General features: G+C 36.9%; 2 protein-coding genes and 1 long non-coding RNA gene across 3 annotated transcripts; 2 read left to right on the forward strand and 1 right to left on the reverse strand.

Moving 5' to 3' along the window:
* The first annotated feature begins 333 nt into the window (after positions 1–333).
* On the forward strand, positions 334–3716 carry LOC140274688 (uncharacterized). Its single transcript, XM_072370065.1, has 13 exons — positions 334–477; positions 921–976; positions 1088–1171; positions 1313–1456; positions 1664–1786; positions 1829–1951; positions 1994–2074; positions 2447–2569; positions 2612–2857; positions 2900–2980; positions 3065–3145; positions 3203–3325; positions 3656–3716. The coding sequence occupies exons 1-12, from the start codon at positions 334–336 to the stop codon at positions 3285–3287; spliced, it is 1371 nt and encodes a 456-aa protein (XP_072226166.1). The 3' UTR covers positions 3288–3325; positions 3656–3716.
* A 6989-nt stretch (positions 3717–10705) lies between these two features.
* On the forward strand, positions 10706–25141 carry LOC140274774 (uncharacterized). The gene is made up of 5 exons (XM_072370133.1): positions 10706–10995; positions 11087–11278; positions 17419–17737; positions 24453–24619; positions 24674–25141. The coding sequence occupies exons 1-5, from the start codon at positions 10893–10895 to the stop codon at positions 24823–24825; spliced, it is 933 nt and encodes a 310-aa protein (XP_072226234.1). The 5' UTR covers positions 10706–10892; the 3' UTR covers positions 24826–25141.
* LOC140274568 (uncharacterized) lies at positions 20225–20939 on the reverse strand. The gene is made up of 3 exons (XR_011908360.1): positions 20888–20939; positions 20376–20442; positions 20225–20283 (listed from the first exon to the last, which is right to left on the reverse strand). It is a non-coding gene; the product is annotated as an uncharacterized lncRNA (long non-coding RNA).
* Positions 25142–26857: the final 1716 nt, after the last annotated feature.

The following is a 26857-nucleotide window of genomic DNA, read 5'->3' on the forward strand; positions in this document are numbered from 1 at the left end:
ACATGCAAATCATTTGTGTTTTCCTTTGTGATAATAAGTATTACACTTAAAATCTGAATGAAGATAAAAAGTTAAAAAACTGAATGATTAAGATAAATAAATAAAAAAGCTTGACCAAAACTTGGTCCCATGCTTTCGCAAAGACATCACAAATAAAACGTCATGAAATGATGTGAAACAATATAAGAAATGCATCCAAACCTGTTTGACTCACACAGCACGTACAAATTTCAAAAGGATGAAATGAAAAAACTTTGAAATAGGTGACCACACCTAAAATTAATAGGTACTGACAATATGAGTCATTCGCACAAATAACATGCTTGTTCAAACATGACGTCATCACACCTGCACTGTGGCTATAAAAGCTTCTTTCTGACACTGGACAACAGTTCCAATCAAACAGCGAACAGAGCATCGATCTTCATCAGAATTTCAGTAACTGCATCGAAGACAACTGATGGCCAGACAAAATCTGTAAGTACTGTTTAACTGACTGATATCAGTCATTGGAACTTGTTGTTATTTTTTTTTCTTAGTCTCTCTGACAATATAACTTATTTTTGTTATTCTCACCCAATATTCCAAAACTTAAATGATTATATAGGTTTAGATAAGTATTCTTCTGTTTTCAAATCTAAAAAAAGAGATATAATATGATAAAAATATGGACCTGCTGAGGTCTAAATACATGGTGAAAATCTTCAGAGATAAGCAGCAAATGTTTGTGACATAATGATACAGTAATTTAAGTTATGAAAAAGTACTCCATTTGAAAATATGTTGCAAAAATTATTTAGTTTGGTAATTACAATTAATTATTTGAACTGTTGTTAATTTAAAACAATTTAATATGCGATTATTTGGTTATCAACATGGACAATGAATTAATGAAATGAATGATTATATCTTTAAAACAGGAAGAGATATCCCACAATGATGATCAAGATTATTGCCATATTACTTCTGCATGCTGGTAAGTTTAAACATGTTTATGAAAACAAGCTTCACTTGAAAATTATATATTAAATGGAATTAAAGTTTAGATTTACAATAACTCTTTATAATATTTGCAAAACAACTTTAGGCATAGCAGAGTCATCAACAACTGCCTCAGCAACTACCATAACTGGCGCAACATCAACTACAGCTGCCCCAACAACAGCTCCTGGTACAACTAGCACAGCTGGAGCAGCATCAACTACAGCTGCCCCAACAACTACCACAGCTGGAGCAGCGTCAACTACAGCTGCCCCGACAACGACCACAGCTGGAGCAACATCAACCATGGGTCCCCAATCAACTACAACAGCTGGATCAACATCAACAGCAGTTTCCCAATCAACAACTACACCTTCTTCAACAACAGCCCCTGGTACAGCAACTACCACAGCTGGAGCAACGTCAACTACAGCTGCCCCAACAACTACCACAGCTGGAGCAACATCAACCATGGGTCCCCAATCAACAACAACAGCTGGATCCACATCGACAGCAGTTTCCCAATCAACAACTACACCTTCTTCAACAACAGCCCTTACTTCAGCAACTACCACAACTGAAGCAACGTCAACTACTGCTGCCCCAACAACTACCACAGCTGGAGCAACATCAACCATGGGTCCCCAATCAACTACAACAGCTGGATCCACATCAACAGCAGTTTCCCAATCAACAACTACACCTTCTTCAACAACAGCCCCTGGTACAGCAACTACCACAACTGGAGCAACGTCAACTACAGCTGCCCAAACAACTACCACAGCTGGAGCAACATCAACCACGGGTCCCCAATCAACTATAACAGCTGGATCCACATCAACAGCAGTTTCCCAATCAACAACTACACCTTCTTCAACAACAGCTCCTACTTCAGCAACTACCACAACTGGAGCAACGTCAACTACTGGTGCCCAAACAACTACCACAGCTGGAGCAACATCAACCATGGGTCCCCAATCAACTACAACAGCTGGATCCACATCAACAGCAGTTTCCCAATCAACAACTACACCTTCTTCAACAACAGCCCCTACTTCAGCAACTACCACAACTGGAGCAACGTCAACTACTGGTGCCCAAACAACTACCACAGCTGGATCAACATCAACCATGGGTCCCCAATCAACTACAACAGCTGGATCAACATCAATTGTTGTTTCCCAATCAACAACTACACCTTCTTCAACAACAGCCCTGACTTCAGCAACTACCACAGCTGGAGCATTGTCAACTACAGGTGCCCAATCAACTACCACAGCTGGATCAACATCAACAGCAGTTTCCCAATCAACAACTACACCTTCTTTAACAACAGCCCCTGGTACAGCAACAACCACAGCTGGAGTGACGTCAACTACTGGTGCCCAAACAACTACCACAGATGGAACAACATCAACCATGGGTCCCCAATCAACAACAACAGCTGGATCAACATCAACAGTAGTTTCCCCATCAACAACTACATCTTCTTCAACAACAGCCCCTACTTCAGCAACTACCACAGCTGGATCAACGTCAACTACAGCTGCCCAAACAACTACCACAGCTGGAGCAACATTAACCATGGGTCCCCAATCAACTACAACAGCTGGATCAATATCGGCAGCAGTTTCCCAATCAACAACTACACCTTCTTCAACAACAGGGCCTGGTTCAGCAACTACCACAATTGGAGCAACATCAACTACAGGTGCCCAAACAACTACAACAGCTGGATCCACATCAACAGCAGTTTCCCAATCAACAACTACACCTTCTTCAACAACAGCTCCTACTTCAGCAACTATCACAACTGGAGCAATGTCAACAACTGGTGCCCAAACAACTACCACAGCTGGATCAACATCAACCATAGGTCCCCAATCAACTACAACAGCTGGATCAACATCGACAGCAGTTTCCCAATCAACAACTACACCTTCTTCAACAACAGCCCCTGGTACAGCAACTACCACAGCTGGAGCAACGTCAACTACTGGTGCCCAAACAACTACCACAGCTGGAGCAACATCAACCATGGGTCCCCAATCAACTACAACAGCTGGATCCACATCGACAGGAGTTTCCCAATCAACAACTACACCTTCTTCAACAAGAGCCCCTGGTACAGCAACTACCACAGCTGGAGCAACGTCAACCACTGGTGCCCAAACAACTACCACAGATGGAGCAACATCAGCTGGATCAACATCAACAGTAGTTTCCCAATCAACAATTACATCTTCTTCAACAACAGCCCCTACTTCAGCAACTACCACAGCTGGATCAACTTCAACTACAGCTGACCAAACAACTACCACAGCTGGATCAACATCAATTACAGGTCCCCAATCAACAACAACAGCTGGATCCACATCAATAGTTGTTTCCCAATCAACAACTACACCTTCTTCAACAACAGCCCTGACTTCAGCAACTACCACAGCTGGAGCATCGTCAACTACAGTTGCCCAATCAACTACCACAGCTGGATCAACATCAACAGCAATTTCCCAATCAACAACTACACCTTCTTCAACAACAGCCCCTGGTACAGCAACTACCACAGCTGGAGCGACGTCAACTACTGGTGCCCAAACAACTACCACAGCTGGAGCAACATCAACCATGGGTCCCCAATCAACTACAACAGCTAGATCAACATCAACAGTAGTTTCCCAATCAACAACTACACCTTCTTCAACAACAGCCCCTACTTCAGCAACTATCACAGCTGGAGCAACATCAACTATAGTTGCCCAATCAACTACAACAGCTGGATCCATATCGGCAGCAGTTTCCCAATCAACAACTACACCTTCTTCAACAACAGGGCCTGGTTCAGCAACTACCACAATTGGAGCAACATCAACTACAGGTGCCCAAACAACTGCAACAGCTGGATCAACATCGACAGCAGTTTCCCAATCAACAACTACACTTTTTTCAACAACAGCCCCTGGTACAGCAACTACCACAGCTGGAACAACGTCAACTACAGGTGCCCAAACAACTACCACAGCTGCCCCAAAAGTTACCACAGCTGTCCCAACAACAACTACAGCTGCCCCAACAACAGCCACAACAGCTGTAACAACAACCACAACAGCTCAAGGAGCAACATCAACAGCAGGATCACAGCAACCAACCACAGCCTCCTCAGCAGTCATTCACCAAACAAGCTTCCTCTTGTTAACAGCTGTTATTACAATTACTTTTTGGAATTAAGAACTGGACTGGAATATTTTTTCAAACTGTAGTAAGCACAAAATTACTCTTAGATTAAACTATGGAATTCCTGTGACTATGACTCATAGTTTGCACTTGTGTTATGTGTTTGTTTGAACTTATATGAGATGTGACTGAGAAAGTTAATAATTTATGGAATTTAATTAATTATTTAGGATTTAACTAATTCATTTCTATTCATTAAACTTGAATGTATTTGTATTGTAAAAATGTTTAAATTTATTTAAAATGTTACCCAGAAATGCACTTTAAATGATAATATGAATGCTTTATTTAATGACTTTGCTCAACACACTGTTCATATGTTCTTTTTTTTGTTTTTGAGAAATGAAAAGCATGGACTTGACAGTCACACAGAATAAAATGAGTCATATATAGTGAGCAGGCACAAATATTCATCAGCTCTGCTATGTTATGCTTTTTCAATTTGATAAAAAAGTAAGTAATTTACTGTGTAGCTCACAATGATAATTGTTCTGTAACTGTCATTTAGATGTGTATGTGGGCCCCATATGATGTGTTCATGGTATTAAATGATAAAATTAAACTAACTAAGTCTGATATTTGTATTAATATGAGGAGCAAAAATATTGGATGCAACATGCAATATACTAGATGTGGATTTCTTGAACTTATTAAAACTCCACAGAGCGCTCATTATGAGCTTTGCCATGATAATTTATGACAGAATGTAGTGAGTATCCACAAAGACTGAAGAAGTTAATAGCAGACTAAAACATTATAGTGTTGAACAAAAAATAAGATTTCATTTAGATCTACAGAAATGCTTTACAGTGAAAATAAAAAATTCTAACTATATAATTAAAAAGATTCAAATTATGCATATTTTGATCCAGACTGCCTGGGTTTATTGTGTCACCCCCTTTGAGTTAAGCCATAGAACTGTTGTAGAGTGTGTTTTAATTGCCTTTTAATCTTTCACAGCTTGAATTAAAGTACATTTTTTTAAAGTTAAAGTTAATTAAAGTCCTTAATGTAAAAAAAGACCAAATGACCAATAGACTCACTTCTTACTTATAACTTGGCATAACTAAAACATTTCAAAGTTTGGTTTATAATATATTCCAAGCAAAAAAAAAATTGTCTGAAGCCAATTTCTTCATTATACTATGGTGATATCATTCACATTCATACATATTCATCTTCACTTAGAAAGAAAATATTTGGGGAAAAAACATTAGCAACACATAAATGTTGAAATACAAACAGGGCAATAACTTTCATATCACAGAAAGTAAATACACAGGATAAAATTAATTTAAATGAAAATAAAAAATATATTTTTATTTATATTTTAGAAATTACACTGCCAGGTAATGTCTTTGTGACTAGTGTACATTTATCTTCCTGTAATTTTTCTGGAAGCTTGATATTTGCAATCATGCAGCAACAGAAAACTGAATGTAACTGCAAACATTTTTGACCAGCAGGGTGTGATGAAGCACCACTTTTTTAACACTGTTCCACACTACTAAAGTCTTAAAGACTGGTCGATCAGTAAATATGTATTAAAATAATACTAGTTTTATTTGAGTTTATTATCAACATTATTAGCTTTGTAACAACGAAAACACTTTCTCTTTCAACTCTACAGCTGAAGCAACCTGAAACTGGATGTTTTCTTTTGAAGTAGCCTGACCCCATTTACTAGTCAACTAAGCAGCTACTGATTATATTTAGAAAAACAAGTTGGGTGAATGATGAATGAAGAAGAAATGTCTGATCACAAGAAGGTACAACAAATAGTAATAATTAAGAAGAATAACACAAACTCTGTGGCTGAACACAAGAGTTCTGAAACAAATAATTTATTTGTTGTTGCAACAAATCAGCCTTACTCAGCCTCATTTGAATAACTTGAAAGGACAGAATCTCAAGATGTAGATGGGTTTGGAAACCTTGCCTTTGTGGATGATGTGGTTCAGCTGGCCTAATCCAGCCATTGCCTTCTGTACAAACCGTGGTGGTTTATAGCTAGGTGTGATGCGGCTGAAATGAAAGTCAGCCCTCAAAAATTTAGGCCATGGCACTCAACCAGAATGGAGAGATGAACTGGGGCTTCATCAACAGTAATTAGAGCATTGCATCAGTCTGATGTGGTAAAGAGGAATCTAAGCCAAAAAGTGAAGCTGTTTTGTAAATGGTCCATTTACATTCTAATACTTACTTATGGCAATAAGATTTGGGTGGTGACTGAAAGAATGTGAGTGTGGATACCAGTAGCTGAATGAGAATGAGCTCAGCTTCAGAAGTAAGGTGAGGAGCATTTACATTGGAGTGAGGAAGATGCTCTTCTCCTTTAAAAACTCAGGTGGTTCAGGAATCTGATGCCTTCCTTTGAAAGTTTTTCAGGTATGTCAAACTTGGAGGAGGTCTCAAGGTAGGTCCAAAACTTTCTGGAGGGATTATATATCCCTTCTGAACAGGGAACGCCAGATCTCCCAGATTAACTGTGAAGAGTGTGAAGCTGGGGTTTTGCTTGGAAGAAGAAGTTTCCTTCCTGAACCTTATACATCCACAACCTGACATTATTAGGCAGAAAAAAATAAGTAGGAATACATATTCTGTATGACACAGACCATCATGCTTGCATGTTATTTATAATCACATGATTTATAATCACATGCAAGCATTGGTAAAGCTTTATAATCTGTATTTGAGTATTTTGAACTCAACACAATGACATAAGTATATAAATGTGGGGATATGGTTAATACTTCTTTAGTATCCTGGCAAGTAATTCCAGTGTTTTTCAATTCAATTCAATTCGATTCAGTTTATGTATATAGCGCCAAATTACAACAAATTTCATCTCAATGCACTTAAATAATATAGTCCAATTCAAGCCAGTTGGAATTAAATTAATTGTAATCATAATTCAATGAAATCCAATTAATTAATTTCAAAATAATCCAATTCATTCATATAGAGCCAATTCAAAAACAATATTCTCGCTAAGGAAACTGACAGATTGCACCGAAACTTGTCTGCATACCTGAGGCGACTGTGGAAAGGAACGACTCCCTTTTAACAGGAAGAAACCTCTGGCAGAACCAGACTCAGGAAGGGTGGCCATCCGCCTCGACCAGCTGGGGTTTGAGAAGACAGAAAAGAGGGGGAAAAAACACCATAAAACCATTCAAAGGATCCCTGTTGGAACAGGGAAACACAAGTTAATAACCACAATAATGTCACATGTACATAATATCATTTGAGAAATTAAACAGGGGGAAAAAGAGAGCAAAGTGAGGAAAGGTGTGACAGGTGAGGCCCCCCAGCAGTCTAGGACTATAGCAGCTTAACTATGGGATGTTTCAGGATCACCTGAGCCATCCCCAACTACAAAGTTTTCAAATCTGTGTTCATTAAGGTGTGAAAGTTGACATCGATAAAAACCTTAGAAGTTATCCAATGAACGCATAAGCACATTTGGAGCACACTCCAGAGACCCGTTGATCCAGTTGACTTGTTCGGCTCATCAACATACTGTCTCACACTAAAGCTCAAAATGGTGTTTAACAAATAATTTTTGTCTGTTAATATATTTTGTGGCAATTGTGGTTATTTTATAAGTGCCACAAGAGATCAAACATGAATGTCAGTGGAAACTGGATAAGTTGTGGGGATGTTCTGAATAATTTAAGAGATTTAACTAACATTGGTGACACTGGAACTGGGGGGGGGGGGGGGGGGGGGGGGGGACTCTTCAGCAAACAACACATTGTCTAGTCTAATATTACTTACTACATATATGTGACCCCCTAACAAGTTAATACATCCCCTATGATCACAAGTCTCCTTGCAGAGAGACTTCTTTTTCATAACCCTCTTTTTTTCAGTTTGTCAGAGACCATAAGAAAACAAACAGGCTTCAAAATCCCAATGGACCTGATTAGATTGCAAATGTAAGCTCCACTAATGAAAATACCACAGATAAATCTCCAGCTACAACTAGTGCCATGCCTCGTTGGATAAACATTAATTATACCACCTTCATATGATGAAGGTCTATGAGACACTAGGAAAACAATAAGAGTGGACAAATATTATTTCATAAATCATTTCAATGAAGCACTGAATTTCTACATAATCATTAAGTGTGATTATGTATTCTTTTTTACAGTTGCAAAGTTTTTTTGTTTAAACTAGAAAAATAAAGCAAGCTGGAGGTCACTTTGCCGGTTGTGTTTTGTGAGCTATTATGTGTTTTGTCCATTGCTGCATATTATGTTCTGTTTGTGAAGGAAGCAGGGATATTGTACAATTAAATTTCCTCTGGGTGTTCTTGTTGATTGGTATAATGCTATTACGAAGTATACAGGCATGTGGATAATGCTTGAGTTTTATGAGTGAAACGAATGGAAAAGTTCAATATAATGGAGAAATTTGAATGTATATTCACATCTGATGAATATATAATGACATTCTTAAAATGTAGATGCTCTGATATGGGTTTCCATCATAAAAAAGATGATTTCAAATAGAATTGTAACTAACGAAAATGCTAAAAAAAAAAGCCAAACTAAATGTTGTGAAATAATGCCTCTGGGCTTTTTTGGACTCATGACTCAGAAGAACAAAAACTCTGACTCAATTATTATGATGATGATAAATGGAAGGCACCATGCCTGGCTAACCCAGAGAACATCGGGCTGGGCTCAGCCAGCTCTACGCCCTGAACTGGATAAACTGGTGTAGATAATGGATGAATTGATCAGTGTCCTGCAAACACTTCTGCCTTTTAAGCTATTACTTCATTATGCATTACTAACAGACTCCTGTGAGTCAGCACCATTCCTAGTGTCAGTCAAAGTCAGCTGTCTGTCATGAATATTCATGTTGAAAATAGTGAAAATACAGGGTTTTTTTTGTATTTACCAATTTTTCCAATACAAACCATGTAATCTGTTTTTTTTTACAGTTCAGGGAACCACATTTCAAAAACAGGATTTTTTCATTTTGTCCTGGCAGTTCAATTTGTTTCTTTATCAGTTTGTTGTATGACTAAAATAAATGATCAGTTAAGCCAAGTCACAAATTATCAATCTTCTCCTGACTTGTGGAGGAGCACTATGTTCTCTTGTTAAAAACATCTTTTTGTAATCGTTTTAGTTTACTGTGCAGTGCCTGCTTTTTGAGACATTTTGTTATTTTCTAGTGTAAAATATATCTGATGAGTAGCTCTTGAATAAAATTTAGCATGAGATCCATAATTTTTGATTATGTATTTGACTGTGTTGCCTAGCAACTGGGGTGACTTAGGCTCCAGCAGTGAGCAACCAAATGGCCAGATGAGGGCACCGTTGTGAAAATAGAGGAAGTACAGGTTTGATACATGACATAACATGAGGATTGCTCATCCACATGACTTCTGACTGGACAATGAATTTCCTTAGGTCCTCAGCAAGACATCTGCCAAGTATGAAGGAGAATCTAAGAAAAATTAAATCTAAGTTACATATTTAATATTTTTTAATCACAGGAAATCCAGTTGTACCTGACCTAATGAGATGTAAGTTTGCTATCTGAAAGGGGGTAAATTGAACCTGGTTTGACATTCTATATCAGTAAAAACACCGAAATTCCTCTTAAGCAAGCACAGTTATATTTTAAACAGTCGCATGTGCATGCATGTATATTGTAGTAGTGACAGAATGTGGATTTGAGTAGCTTTCTGTCATAGCTTTCAGTTATTTGAAATGTGTGCATTTTGAATAAATCTTGTCAAGTTGGAAAATTTGAACTGCAGATCTTGGTTTGATGCTTGCTTATATTAAACAAACAAACACACACAAAAAACACAACATAAAAAAGCTATAATCCAGAAAAGCATTTTGTTTAATGTCAGAGAAAATTATTAAAAGTTTAATTTACCTTACTGTAGTTTTTATATCAATGTTGAAGACAGCTGATCGGTTCCATTTTTGTTTCATGTCAGGAATTATTTACTAAACATGATGTCGTAATGTTCTGATTTTAGTGGAAAAGTATGAAAGAAATACCTATGATGCCTAAGGGACCCTCAGGTATGTCACTCACGTAAATAAGGTATGAGTCACATCAGAAAAATGTCACCGTCATTGATGTAAATTAAGTCTCAGAGAAAAAACATGGGCGGAAGAAACATGGATAACAACGTATAATGTTCAGTGCACACACCCTTTTAACCACCATGCAAACCAGTATCATTCCACTTTTGTCTGATGTCATCTCAAGTTTTCTGTCTATAAAAGAGGAGCTGAAATCAGAAAACCTCACACCTTCACTCACTGCTGAGGACAACATAGAAGAAAAGAAATACATTGTAAGTACAATCTATAATTCTAAATCAAAGCTTTCAATTGAATCTTTGCAACATACATTTTTTTATGAGGCTATGATTTCTAGAATCTTAATAAACTTTAAACATCTAAAAATGTTTAGCGTTTAAAACATGCTTTATTATTCCCTGAATGAAAATTGTAGTGCAACAGAATAAATTATTCTTGAAGATGTCTTGTTTGTAATAACATTCAAAATATCCTAAGAGGAGCAAGCGAAGAAATGGTTTTAAATGAGAAAGCTGTCATTTTTCAGTCTAACAAGTTGGCATTTACTTTTCTGTTTGAGATTAAACTAACTGTCAAGCTTACATTTGTCTTATGATGATCATGTCCAACTTATTTTATTTCAGATACCAAAGAAAAAAATACAACATCACCATGCTTGCAAAGATTTGTGTCGTTGTTCTTCTTCTGTTTGTTGGTAAGTTGTTTTTTTTAACTGAAAGATTTCTATTCAGTTTGAAATGTGGTAGTTGATGTGACATTGATCAAAACTTTTCTACATAAAACAGCCTCTTCAAATGGACAGAACACCACCACCACAGCTGCACCAACCACCACCACCACAGCTGCACCAACCACCACCACCACAGCTGCACCAACCACCACAGCTGCACCAACCACCACCACCACAGCAGCACCAACCACCACCACCACAGCTGCACCAACCACCATCACCACAGCAGCACCAACCACCACCACAGCTGAAGCAGCTACCACTATAACTGCAACTACTGCCACCTCCTCTGCCATTTTCAACAAAATGAGCCTGATCTCAGTCACTTTGGCTGTGATGACACATTTTCTTCACTCTTATTGCTGAAGTTTCGCTATGTGGTTTACACTTAGTAAACTAAGTAATAAAAAGTGAAGGGAAAATATGCAGATTTTAACGTGAATGAGCTATTTCATAATATAATTTTTGTTAATTTATTGTCTTGTATATAAGTAATGTTACCTCAGGTACACAATCTATTCCTGATGATGAGAAATCCATGTGAACAAATGCACTGAGAGGACTATAACTTTTGACATAAACATGTTGTCTGTACTTTCAAAGTTCTTAAATTATGTCACATTGTGCATCATATCAGAAAATAAAGCTGATAAAAACTGCAAATATTGTCTGTATATTGTCTTTGAAAAGTTTTTCCTGACTGTTTTATATCATGCATTAAAGAAATGCATTTATGCTCATATATCAAGATGGTATTAGACAGCTTGCTTAACTGTAGTTTTACCAGAATATGGATTTCAGAAACTTTGTTTTGCTAAGTGCATACTTTTAAACAAAGTTTGTGAATTTGGAAATAGGCGACATGTCCGAAGTGTTCCCCACCTCTGTCCCAATGGCAGCTTGGATATGTTGTAACCCATTATGAGCATGAACTGGATAAGTGGGTGTAGAAAATAGATTTGACAAGTACTGACAAAGGCTGGGGGCACCTTTGACCTTTTAAACTAAATGACACCACTTCATGATTTTACCCTATTAGGAATTTATGTAAAGTCTAAATAAATACATGAATTCTTCATTTGTGGTCAAAACATGGGCTTTTAATATCACGGTGACCTTTAGCTGACAAAATCTAAGGGGCTCAAGCATTACCCTCCTGGGCATTACCGCCTTCAGCCTGGCATGTCACTAACACAAAGATATTATCTAGACTTCCTATATTCTCTGTCACAGTTTCTGAGAACTCTTGAAATCTGTCACAATGGCCCCATGAAGACAAAAAGTACAGTACACATGTATGATTTTTCATTTTCAACCCAGATCATTTTTTCTCTCAGTTCAATGTTGAAGTTCAGCTTTTTACAAACACTTAAGTACTTGCAAATGCATTTAGAGTTTTATGAAACAGATTTAACATAAGGATTTCCATCCATTCATCAATTTTCTATACCCGCTTAATCCGTCAGTCAGGTCGCTGCCTATCCCAGCAATCATCGGGCGAGTGGCAACGTACACTGTTGACAGGTCACCAGTCCATCACAGGGCCACACAGAGACAAACAACCACATACAGGCTCACACTAACTCCTAAGTAAAGTCCAGAGTCGCCAATTAACCTAACACGCATGTTCTTGGACGGTGGGAGTACGCAGAGAGAACCCATGCATACACAGGGAGAACATGCAAACTCCACACAGTTAAACCTGGAACCCTCTTGCTGTGAGGCGACAGTGATAACCACCACACCACAACAAACATAACAATTTAAAAAAAGATAAATTTACCAAGTTCAAGCGTAATCAAACCTTGACTGAAAAAACTACTCTTTATTTAGGACTGTAAGCTAAATATGGACCAATATTAAATCTCCCTTTTTTGTCCAAACTTCTTGAAAAATTTGCTGTGCCTCACCTTTGAGATCATTCACACAGAAATAACCTGTTCAAATAGTTTCAGTCAGGATTCAGAGCACATCACAGCACAGAAACATCACTGGTGAAATTTACCAATAATCTTGCAGATCGATCGCAGCATTCTATTACAGAAGCTCAAACATTTTATTAGAATTGAAGGGACCACACAAGGCTATGCTCTCAGCCTTGTGTGGAACACAAGCCATATTTATCTGATAGATTCCCATTTATTTATGTAAAAGAAGAATCCTCACTTCAAGTTCCCCCACTTAGAAGAAAATAATAAAAATTTCTGAAATCCATGTCCTGCTGATACTAGAGTTCACAAGAAAAGCAAGTTGTATATCGAGTATAAAGTAGTGAAGGAGAAGCTTTACTTAGACAACATACAGACAATAGTTATACTTTATATACATTTTATTCAATAATATGATACATAATAAATCATAATTTAAACAATCTAAAAGTACAGAAAAAATATTTATATCAAGAGTTATAGTCCTCAGTGCATTTGTTCACATGAATTGCTCATCATCCGAATGCGGCTCAGTTGAAATAAATTATACACCTGAGGTAACATTACTTATGTACACAGAGAATAAATTAACAAAAATGCTATCATAAAATAGCTCATTCACAAACGCTAAAATCTGCATACTTGTCCTAAACTTTTTATTACTTAATTTACTAGATGTAAACCACATAGCGCAACTTCAGCAATAAGAGTGAAGGAAATGTGTCATCATAGCCAAAGTGACTGAGATCAGGCTCACTTTGTTGAAAATGGCAGAGGAGGTGGCAGTAGTTGCAGTTGTTGCCATTGTGCTGGTTGTTGTGGTTGTGGTGGTTGGAGCAACTGTGGTGATGGTGGTTGGTGCTGCTGTGGTGATGGTGGTTGCTGCAGCTGTGGTGATAGTGGTTGGAGCAACTATGGTGGTGGTTGGTGTTTCTGTGGTGGTGGTGGTTAGTGCAGCTGTGGTGGTGCTTGATGCTGCTGTGGTGATGGTGGTTGGTGCAGCTGTGGTGGTGGTTAGTGCAGCTGTGGTGGTGCTTGGTGCAGCTGTGGTGATGGTGGTTGGTGCAGCTGTGGTGGTGGTGGTTAGTGCAGCTGTGGTGGTGGTTGGTGCTGCTGTGGTGATGTTGGTTTGTGTAGCTGTGGTGGTGGTGTTCTGTCCATTTGAAGAGGCTGATTCATGAAGAAAAGTTTTGATCAATGTCACATCAACTACCACATTTCAAACTGAATAAAATCTTTCAGGGTAAAAAAAACAAAAACTTACCAACAAACAGAAGAAGAACGACACAAATTTTTGCGAGCATGGTGATGTTGTTTCTTTTCTCTGATATCTAAAAAAAAGTTGGACTTGGTCATCATGAGACAAGTGTAAGTTTGACAGTTTAATCTTCAACAAAAAAGAAAACGCCAACTTGTTACTTTCAGAAATAAGACAGCTTAATCTTTTAAAACCATTTCTGAATTAAAGGACTATTGCGTTGAATTTATCTCAATATAGTCCTCAAGAGAAAAGGGAATTTTAGGAATTGAGAGAAGATCTTGCTTTAAACACTAAAGGTTTCCATACAAGAAAAGTCTATCAAAATTCTAGAAAACATACCATCATGAAAAATTGTTGCAAAGATTCAAATTAAAGCCTTACTGTTTTAAAAAGTTAGAATTTTAGATTGTACTTACAATTGATCTCTTTTCTTCAATGTTGTCCTCAGCAGTGAGTGAAGGTGTCAGGTTTTCTGATTTCAGCTCCTCTAATATAGACAGAAAGATTGAGATGACGTCAGACTGAGAACAGGTTTGTCATTTTTATGTTGTTTGTCAGGCCGGAGCTAAATGAACATTGGAACAGTAGTTTTTTCCTCCACTGAGACGTCACACTGGAATTTTTACAATGCTAATGTTGACATTTTTCAGATATGACTCGTTTCTTTTTTACGTTGGTGACATACCTGGGTGTCTGCAACACTAAAATTAGTAGCTTATCACATAATTTATACGAACCAGTATCACACATGAGATGAAAATGGAACAAAGTAACTGCTGTCAGTGTTGATATTAGAAATAAAATAAACCAAACAAAGGAGGCTTTTAGGAGAATTTTTGGATCAGCCAAGTAATGAAGAATTACAGTAGCCCAATTTTAAAGTAACATATGCATGGAACACTTTCCTTAATCAGTCTGAGACAAGATGTTTCTCATTTTGGCAATATTATGAAGATGAAAGAAGGCTGTCTGTGAAAACCCGTTTTATATGTGCGTCAAAGGACAAATCCTGGTTGAAAATAACTCTGAGCTTCCTCAGTCTTGTAAAGGAAGCCAAAGTAATGCCACCAAGAGGAATTACGTAGCTAGACAGTGTCTCACTGGAGCTTTCAGATTCAACGGCAACAGATTCAGTTTTATCTACATTTGGAAGCAGACAAGTAGGAATCATCCAGGTCTTAATGTCTTCAAGTCATGCTCGTAGTTTAACCAACAGATTTTATCAGTTAGTATAATTAACATAGCAATGGAAATTTATGCCACGCTGTCTAATAATACGAGTAATGGAATCATACATGAAGTGAAAGGAATTGATCCAATCACAGAAGCTTGCTGACCTCCATGGCTAACACTGGTGTGTGAGAAAGATTCTTTATTTACATGAATAAACTGGAGTGTATCAGATTAATATGACTCACACCAGCCTAATGCGGTTCCTTCCAATAAAACGTTCAAGCTTCTGTAATAGAATGTTATGATCGATAGTAAATGCAATACTTATATCCAAAAGGAGGAGATCATTGGTAACCTTCACTAGTTATGTTCCTGTGCTATAATGTGCTCTGAATCCTGACTGAAACTATTCAAACAGCTTATTTCTGCGTAAATGATCACAAAGTTGAGACACAATAATTTTTTCAAGAACTTTGGACATAAAACAAAGACTGAACACATGTCCATTTTTAGCTAGTAGTACTGTAAAAGAATGTTTTTCGGTAAAGCCTCACAAGTCTGTATGTTTTACTAACAAACATGAACGTTACTTTTCTAGTTATTTAAGGTTCAAAAGACATCTCTGCAAATATTTGCAAAATTCAATTTCAATTATTGTTTTCAAAGCCCTATTTAAAAATGTGATTTCTAAGACACTCATTGGCAAGTCATTTAATGTTTGTAAAAAGCTGCCCTTTAACATTGAATGGAGAGAAAATCCTGAAACAATAATAAAGCATTGTTTTTTTATCTCTCCTGACTGAAAGCTCCAGATATCTCAAGCAAATAATTTTTTATAAATTAATATGAATGAAAAACTTATTTAATATTAACATAAAAATACAAATTATATATAAATCAAAGCTAAAAAATTACCATTTAAATGAAAAAATAATGTGACAGAGAGGTTTTTGATCTTGTCTTTGGATGCTGACGACAGTTCCTTTGTTCACTTTTCATCACATGTGTGTTGCTATTAATGAAACATGATGTGATAACCTACTGATTTAAGTCGGGAACTATGGCCAAATTGTATGTGATGTTTAGAGGAAATAAAGAAATATTCTTCCAATCACAAGACATGTGGGTGTGTCAGTTATGTGAAAAGGTAACATTTCATACCAGGAAAAAAGTCATGCTCAGTGACGTGAAAATAACACTGTGACGTCTCAGCGGAAGAAAACATGTACGACACAACCACTTACAGTCTTCCCTGCACACGCCCCTTTTTACATTATAAGAAGTGTTATCATTCCATCTTTGTTCTCAGTCTGACGTCATCTCAAGCTTTCTGTCTATATTAGAGGAGCTGAAATCAGAAAACCTCACACCTTCACTCACTGCTGAGGACAACATTGAAGAAAAGAGATCAATTGTAAGTATAATCTATAACTTTCTAAAACAGAAAAACTTTAATTTGAATCTTTGCAACATTAATTTTTCATGATGGTATGTTTTCTAGAATCTTTATAAACGTCCAACGTATAAACACTGTCAGTGTTTTATGCAAATTTATGCTTTTACAAAAAAATCACTTTTCTTTAAGGCACTATATTGAATTTAATTGAATTCAATACTTTATTAATCCCCTGAGGGAAATTATGTTGCTAAAGAATTAATTATTATTTAAGAAATTGTTTTATTTCAAATTTAATTCAAATTATTCTGAGAGGATAAAGACAAGAAATGGTTTTAAAAGATCAAGCTGTCTTATTTCTGAGTGTAATAAGTTGGCGTTTTCTTTTTTGTTTAAGATTAAGCTGTCAGCTTACATTTGTCTCACAATGACCATGTCCATCTTTTTTTTAAGATATTAGAGAAAAGAAACAACATCACCATGCTCACAAAAATCTGTGTCGTTCTTCTTCTGTTTGTTGGTAAGTTTTTGTTTTTATTACCCTGAAAGTTTTTATTCAGTTTGAAATGTGGTAGTTGATGTGACATTGATCAAAACTTTTCTTCATGAAACAGCCTCTTCAAATGGACAGAACACCACCACAGCAGCTCAAACCACCACCACAGCTGCACCAACCACCACCACAGCAGCACCAACCACCATCACCACAGCTGCACCAACCACCACCACCACAGCTGCAGCAACCACTACCACAGCAGCACCAACCACCACCACCACAGCTGCACCAACCACCACCACCACAGCTGCAGCAACCACTACCACAGCAGCACCAACCACCATTACCACAGCTGCAGCAACCACCACCACCACAGCTGCAGCAACCACTACCACAGCAGCACCAACCACCACCACCACAGCTGTAGCAACCATCACCACAGCTGCAGCAACCTCCACCACAGCAGCTCAAACCACCACCATAGCTGGTGCAGCTACCACTGCAACTACTGCCACCTCCTCTGCCATTTTCAACAAAGTGAGCCTGATCTCAGTCACTCTGGCTGTGATGACACATTTCCTTCACTCTTATTGCTGAAGTTTCACTATGTGGTTTACATCTAGTAAATGAAGTAATAAAAAGTGAAGGACAAGTATGCAGATTTTAGCGTTTGTGAATGAGCTATTTTATGATAGTATTTTTGTTTATTTATTCTTTGTGTATATAAGTAATGTTACCTCAGGTGTATAATTTATTTCAACTGAGCCGCCTTCTGATGATTAGCAATTCATGTGAACAAATGCACTGAGAGGACTGTAACTTTTAATAGAAACATTTTGTCTGTACTTTTAGAATGTTGAAATTATAATTCATTGTTTATCATATTATTGAATAAAGTCTATATAAAGTATAACTATTGTCTGTATATTGTCTCAGTAAAGCTTCTTCTCACTACTTTATACGGTATAATTAAAGACATGCCTTGTGCATCTAAGTTCACGACTTGCTTTTCTTGTGAACTCTAGTATCAGCAGGACATGGATTTCAGAAACTTTTTATTATTTTCTTCTAAGTGGGGGAACTTGAAGTGAGGATTATTCTTATACAACAATAAATGTGAATCTATCAGATAAATATGGCTTGTGGTTCACACAAGGCTGAGAGCATAGCCTTGTGTGGTTCCTTCAATTCTAATAACATGTTCAAGCTTCTGTAATAGAATGCTGTGATCGATCGTAAATGCAATACTAAGATGCAAAAGGACAGTCTTAGACACAAGGCCACCGTCAAAAACCACAAGAAGATAATTTGGTTAGTTTCAGCAGTGATGTTTCTGTGCTGTGATGTGCTCTGAATCCTGACTGAAACCATTCGAACAGGTTATTTCTGTGTGAATGATCTCAAAGTTGAGCCACAGCAAATCTTTCAAGAACTTTGGACATAAGTAGTAGATTTAATATAGGTCCATATTTGCCTAACAGTCCTAGATAAAGAGTAGTTTTTTCAGTCAAGGTTTGGTTACGCTTGCACTTAGTGAATTTAACATTATTTCCTCAAATTCAAGTTAAATTGTTTTGAAATCCTTATGTTAAATCTGATTCTTAAAACTCTAAATGCATTTGCAAGTCTCTAAATATTTGTAAAAAGCTGAACTTCAACACTGAATGGAAAGAAAAAAACTAATTTGGTTGGAAATGGAAAATCATACATGTGTACTGTACTTCATATTCTTTATGGGGCCATTTTGACAGAGTTCAAGAGTTCTCAAAAAGTGTAACAGAATATAGGAAGTCATGATAACATCTTTGTGTTAGTGACATGCCAGGCTGAAGGCAAAAAGGAGGGTAATGTTTGAACACCTTAGATTTTGTCAGTTAAAGGTCTCCGATATTAAAAGCCCATGTTATGACCACAAATGAAGAATTCATGTATTTATTCTTACAAGACTTTACATAAATTCCCTAACTGGTGTCATTTTAGTTTAAAAGGTGGCCTTCACCTTTGTTAAAGCTATTTTCTACACCCACTTATCCAGTTCATGCGCCTAATGGATTACAGCATATTCAAGCTGTCATTGGGACAGAGGTGGGGGAAACTTCAGACGAGTTGCCAATTTTTTCAAATTCACAAATGTTTAAAATTATGCACTTAGCAAAACAAAGTTTCTGAAATCCATATTGTGGTAAAACTACAGTTCACAAGAAAAGCAAGCTGTCGAATGCCATCTTGATATAGGAGCATAGATGCACAAGGCATTTCTTTGATGCATGATATAAAGTAGTCAGGAGAAACTTTACAAAGACAACATTTGCAGTGTATAAGCTTTATTTTGTGATATATAATTTAAGAACTTTAAAGTACAGACAACATGTTGATATCAAAAGTTATAGTCCTCTCAGTGCATTTGTTCATATGAATTGCTCAGACCGAGGCTCATTTGGAATAAATTATATAACCGAGGTAACAATTCTTACATACAAAGATTAAACAAAAATGCCATCTTAAAATAGCTCATTCAGATGATAAAATCTACATACTTTTCCTTCACTTTTTTTAATACTTCATTTACTAGCTTCAAACCAAATAGCGAAACTTCAGCAATAAGAGTGAAGAAAATGTGTCATCACAGCCAAAGTGACTGAGATCAGGCTCACTTTGTTGAAAAAGGCAGAGGAGGTGGCAGTAGTTGCAGTTGTCGCCATTGTGCTGGTTGTTGCGGCTGTGGTGGTGGTTGGTGCTGCTGTAGTAGTGGTGGTGGTTGTTGGAGCAGCTGTGGTGGTGGTTGGTGCTGCTGTAGTAGTGGTGGTTGTTGGAGCAGCTGTGGTGGTGGTTGGTGCTGCTGTAGTAGTGGTGGTTGGAGCAGCTGTAGTGGTGGTGGCTGGAGTTGCTGTAGTGGTGGTGGTCGTTGGTGCTGCTGTGGTAGTTGTTGGAGCAGCTGTGGTGGTGGTGACTGGAGCAGCAGCGGTGGTGGTGGTGGTGTTCTGTCCATTTGAAGAGGCTGTTTCATGAAAAGTTTTGATCAATGTCACATCAACTACCACATTTCAAACTGAATAAAATCTTTCAGGGTAAAAAAAACCAAAAACTTACCAACAAACAGAAGAAGAACGGCACAAATTTTTGCGAGCATGGTGATGTTGTTTCGTTTCTCTGATATCTTAAATTTAAAAAAAAAAAAAAAAAAAAAAGTCATGGTATGGTCATCATAAGACAAATGTAAACTTGACAATTTAATCACAAACGAAAAATAAAATGCCAACTTGCTACATTGAGAAATAAGACAGCTTGATCATTTAAAACCATTTGTCTTTATACTCTCAAAATATTTTGAATACTATTCTAAACAAACAAAACCTTCAAAAATAATTAATTCTGTTGCGACATAATTTCCCTTTGGGCATTAATAAAGGATTGAGTTTAATTTATCGCAATATAGTCCTCAAGAGAAAAGGGAATTTTAGGAATTGAGAGAAGATTTTGCTTTCAACACAAAGTTTTCATATGATAAAAGTCTATCAAAATTCTAGAAAACATATCATCATGAAAAGATTCAAATTAAAGCCTTACTGTTTTAAAAAGTTAGAATTTTAGATTGTACTTACAATTGATCTCTTTTCTTCAATGTTGTCCTCAGCAGTGAGTGAAGGTGTCAGGTTTTCTGATTTCAGCTCCTCTAATATAGACAGAAAGCTTGAGACGACGTCAGACTGAGAACAGGTTTGTCATTTTTATGTTGTTTGTCAGGGCGGAGTTAAATGAACATTGGAACAATAGTTTTTTCCTCCACTGAGACGTCACAGCGTGATTTTTACAACACTAATGTTGACATTTTTCTGATATGACTCGTTTCTTTTTTACACCTGGGTGTCTTCAACACTGAAATTAGTAGCTTATGCCACGTCAAGTTTTGAGTTCTGTTTTGTTTTGTCTTGTTTCCAGATTTTCGGTTCAGTTCTGGTCATGTTTTTTCCCCTGTCACGTTAGGTTCACTCATGTCACCTGTTTTTGTTCACAGCTGCACTCCATTACCAATCACCTCCCCACAGTATTTAGTTTCCAGGTTTCCCTCTGTTCAATACAGAATCCTCACCTTACATCACTTCACATTTCATGGGTCAAGTTGCATTTGTGCATGTTTTGTCACGTCAGGCTATTGCCTCTTGTTTTCCTTCCAAGTCATAGTCTAGTCTTGTTTATTTATTCCATAGCCACAGTCTTGTCTTGTTTTGTTTTCCACAGTCTTAGATTTTTGATATCCGGCTCAACTGCGCTTTTTGTTCTTGCCTTGTGTTTTGTTCTTTGTTTCTGAAATAAATCATGTTTTGCTTGAGTTCTGCATCTGGGTCCTCCCTTCCCTACCACGCCGTGACAGATTAACACATAATTTATACTAACCAGTATCACGCATAAGATGAAAATATAACAAAGTAACTGTTGTCAGTCTTGATATTAGAAATAAAATAAACCAAACAAATCTTTGACTCTGTGTATATGTAAAATAATTATAAATGTAAACATAGCCAGAGACAATCCATGCATGCACAGAGAGAACAGGCAAACTCCACAGAATGGCCCCTTCCCAGATATTATTTGTATGTTTGTGTGTGTACGTGTGTTTAAAAAAACAAACTCTATTTGTCCATTTTACAAGTTTCAATTCAGTAACTGAATGAATAAAATACACACAGGACAGTTTAATCAGGTTCTTATTAGTACAATGATGTTCACAGCAAAAGTAATCTCAGTTAGAAGGAAGCCTAGCAATTACTATTGAGCAATACTTGAAAAAGCAGAAAAAAGAAAAACTTTATACTGAAAGAAACTTCTGGCCAAACTCGATTTAAGACCAACGAGGATAAGGGAGGAGCAAAGAGAGAAAAGAGATGTATGAGAGAAATATGATGGTGTTTGGCCATTAAGAGCTTTATAAGTGAGGAGGAGAATTTTAAATTCTATTCTGAATTGAAAACGAAGATAAATAAAATAAAGAGAAGCCTCAATTGGGGAAATATCACGTCTCCTGATTGTTCTCATTTTGGATCAGCTGGAGGCTTTTAGGAGAATTTTTGGATCAGCCAAGTAATGAAGAATTACAGTAGCCCAATTTTAAAGTAACATATGCATGGAACACTTTCCTTAATCAGTCTGAGACAAGATGTTTCTCATTTTGACAATATTATGAAGATGAAAGAAGGCTGTCTGTGAAAACCTGTTTTATGCGTGCGTCAAAGGACAAATCCTGGTTGAAAATAACTCTGAGCTTCCTCAGTCTTGTAAAGGAAGCCAAAGTAATGCCACCAAGAGGAATTACGTAGCTAGACAGTGTCTCACTGGAGCTTTCAGATTCAACGGCAACAGCTTCAGTTTTATCTAAATTTGGAAGCAGACAAGTAGGAATCATCCAGGTCTTAATTTCTTCAAGTCATGCTCGTAGTTTAACCAACAGATTTTATCAGTTAGTATAATTAACATAGCAATGGAAATTTATGCCACGCTGTCTAATAATACGAGTAATGGAATCATACATGAAGTGAAAGGAATTGATCCAATCACAGAAGCTTGCTGACCTCCATGGCTAACACTGGTGTGTGAGAAAGATTCTTTATTTACATGAATAAACTGGAGTGTATCAGATTAATATGACTCACACCAGCCTAATGCGGTTCCTTCCAATAAAACGTTCAAGCTTCTGTAATAGAATGTTATGATCGATAGTAAATGCAATACTTATATCCAAAAGGAGGAGATCATTGGTAACCTTCACTAGTTATGTTCCTGTGCTATAATGTGCTCTGAATCCTGACTGAAACTATTCAAACAGCTTATTTCTGTGTAAATGATCACAAAGTTGAGACACAATAATTTTTTCAAGAACTTTGGATATCGAAAGCAAATCATTTTTTATAAATTAATATAAATGTATTCTTATTTAATATTAACATAAAAATACAAATTATATATAAATCAAAGCTAAAAAATAACCATTTAAATTAAAAAATAATGTGACAGAGAGGTTTTTGATCTTGTCTTTGGATGCTGACGACAGTTCCTTTGTTCACTTTTTATCACATGTGTGTTGCTATTTATGAAACATGATGTGATAACCTACTGATTTAAATCGGGAACTATGGCCAAATTGTATGTGATGTTTAGAGGAAATAAAGAAATATTCTTCCAATCACAAGACATGTGGGTGTGTCAGTTATGTGAAAAGGTAACATTTCATACCAGGAAAAAGTCATGCTCAGTGACGTGAAAATAACACTGTGACGTCTCAGCGGAAGAAAACATGTACGACACAACCACTTACAGTCTTCCCTGCACACGCCCCTTTTTACATTATAAGAAGTGTTATCATTCCATCTTTGTTCTCAGTCTGACGTCACCTCAAGCTTTCTGTCTATATTAGAGGAGCTGAAATCAGAAAACCTCACACCTTCACTCACTGCTGAGGACAACATTGAAGAAAAGAGATCAATTGTAAGTATAATCTATAACTTTCTAAAACAGAAAAACTTTAATTTGAATCTTTGCAACATTAATTTTTCATGATGGTATGTTTTCTAGAATCTTTATAAACGTCCAACGTATAAACACTGTCAGTGTTTTATGCAAATTTATGCTTTTACAAAAAAATCACTTTTCTTTAAGGCACTATATTGAATTTAATTGAATTCAATACTTTATTAATCCCCTGAGGGAAATTATGTTGCTAAAGAATTAATTACTATTTAAGAAATTGTTTTATTTCAAATTTAATTCAAATTATTCTGAGAGGATAAAGACAAGAAATGGTTTTTAAAGATCAAGCTGTCTTATTTCTGAGTGTAATAAGTTGGTGTTTTCTTTTTTGTTTAAGATTAAACTGTCAGCTTACATTTGTCTCACAATGACCATGTCCATCTTTTTTTTAAGATATTAGAGAAAAGAAACAACATCACCATGCTCACAAAAATCTGTGTCGTTCTTCTTCTGTTTGTTGGTAAGTTTTAGTTTTTTTTACCCTGAAAGATTTTATTCAGTTTGAAATGTGGTAGTTGATGTGACATTGATCAAAACTTTTCTTCATGAAACAGCCTCTTCAAATGGACAGAACACCACCACAGCAGCTCAAACCACCATCACCACAGTTGCAGCAACCTCCACATCAGCAGCTCAAACCACCACCACAGCAGCACCAACCACCACCACAGCTGCAGCAACCACCACCACAGCTGCAGCAACCACCACCACCACAGCTGCACCAACCACCACCACCACAGCTGCACCAACCACCACCACCACAGCTGCAGCATCCACCACCACCACAGCTGCACCAACCACCACCACCACAGCTGCACCAACCACCATCACCACAGCTGCAGTAACCACTACCACCACAGCAGCACCAACCACCACCACCACAGCTGCAGTAACCTCCACCACAGCTGCTGCAGCTACCACTACAACTACTGCCACCTCCTCTGCCTTTTTCAACAAAATGAGCCTGATCTCAGTCACTTTGGCTATGATGACACATTTCCTTCACTCTTATTGCTGAAGTTTCACTATGTGGTTTACATCTAGTAAACTAAGTAATAAAAAATTTAGGACAAGTATGCAGATTTTAGCGTGTGTGAATGAGCTATTTTATGATTGCATTTTTACTAATTTATTCTTTGTTTATATAAGTAATGTCACCTTAGGTGTATAATTTATTTCAATTGAGCCTCCTTCTGATTATGAGAAATCCATGTGAACAAATGCACTGAGAGGACTATAACTTTTGATATAAACATTTTGTCTGTACTTTCGGAGTTCTTAGATTATATTATATTGTGCATCATATCACATAATAAAGTCTATATATACTGCAATTATTATTATTGTTTGTATATTTTCTTCGTAAAGCTTCCTCTGACTGCTTTATATCATGCATTAAAGAAATGCCTTGTGCATCTTTGCTCATATATCAAGATGGCATTAGACAGCTTGCTTTTCTTGTGAACTGTAGTTTTACCACAATATGGATTTCATAAACTTTATGTTATGCTAAGTGCATTCTTTTAAACAAAGCTTTTCAATTTTTAATAAACAAATTTGTGACCTGTCCGGAGTGTACACCACCTCTCTTCAAATGGCAGCTTGGATATGCTGCAATCCGTTGTGATCATGAATTTGGGTGTGGGTATAGGAAATAGATGGATGGGTGGAAGTTGAAACCTATGATCTGCACATCTCTGTTTTATTGTTGCTTATATTAAAAAAATGAATAACAAAGACATAGAATTTAAAAGATGCACTCACTGAAAGCATTCTGTTTGTAATCAAAATGTTTTATCACCAGTTCATTACCAAAACTGTTGGTAATGAGTTACCAATATCAGTTCCTTTGAATAATTTTATATTATATTATTTATGTAAATAACTCACAAGCCTAAAGATGTGTTAAGCTTAAGAACTGAAAGTGGACATGCTTAAAAATACATCTCTTCTTTGTGAAATAGCTTTCATTTGCAGGAAAGTTTTCATTGTCACCAACTTGACAACAATGCACATGTTAAGGACTCTTTATTTATTTAATTTCATATCAGTTTTATTTATATTGCAACAAATCACAACAAATGTTATCTGAAGGCACTTCAAAGATACAATCCAATTCAAGCCAATTATAATCAAATTTACAGTCATACAATCATAATCTGCCCTGTGATGGACTGGTGACCAATACCCCATCCTGTGTATGCACAAGGTGATCTCAGAAAGAAAATACTGTCATTTCACAAGAAGAAATCTCCAGCAGAACTAGATATAACAAAGACAGCCATCTATCTCGACCGGTTGAGGGTTAAGAGGATAGTAAAGAGGGTTCAATAAGCACCATAACACCAGGCCAGGGATATCTGCTGAGAAGGAAAAACACAAGATTATTACAAAAATAATGTCCTGTGTACATGGAAGGCACAGAGAGCAATTGAATAAAGTTGCATCATGGGAGGTCACCCCAGCAGTCTATGCCTGTAGCACTACAACTAACAGATGTTGCTGGATGAACTGAGCCACCCCTAACTATAAGTTTTATCAAAAAGGACATTTTTACATCTAATGTTAAAGGCAGTGAGGGTGTCTGCTTCCTGAACCCAAACTGGCAGATAGTTACACAAGAGAAGGGGCTGATAACTGAAGGCTCTGCTATTCTATTTTGGGAACTCTCGGAAATCACCAAGTAAGCCTGCAGTGTGGTAGAGGAATGCTCTGTTGGAAAATTATTTAACTATTAGATCTGTCAGATAAGATGAAGCTTGGCCATTAGGAGCATAAGTGAGGAGGAAAAGTTTTAATTCCATTCTGAATCTAAAAGGCAGCCAATACAGAGAAGCCACAATTGGAGAAATATCATGTCCGCTGCCAATTCTCATTCTGGATCAGCTTTAGGCTTTTAAGAGAATTTTTGGATCAGCCAATTGATAAAGAATTGCAGCTGCCCACACTTGAAGTAACATGCATGAAGTAATATGCATGAAGCAGTTTTTCTGTGTCACTCTAAGACAGGGTGTTTCTCATTTTGGTAATATTACAAAGATTAAAGTAGG

This window comes from Leuresthes tenuis, unplaced genomic scaffold (genome assembly GCF_036924035.1).
Source record: "Leuresthes tenuis unplaced genomic scaffold, fLeuTen1.0.hap1 SCAF_18, whole genome shotgun sequence".
Classification (NCBI taxonomy): Eukaryota; Metazoa; Chordata; class Actinopteri; order Atheriniformes; family Atherinopsidae; genus Leuresthes; species Leuresthes tenuis.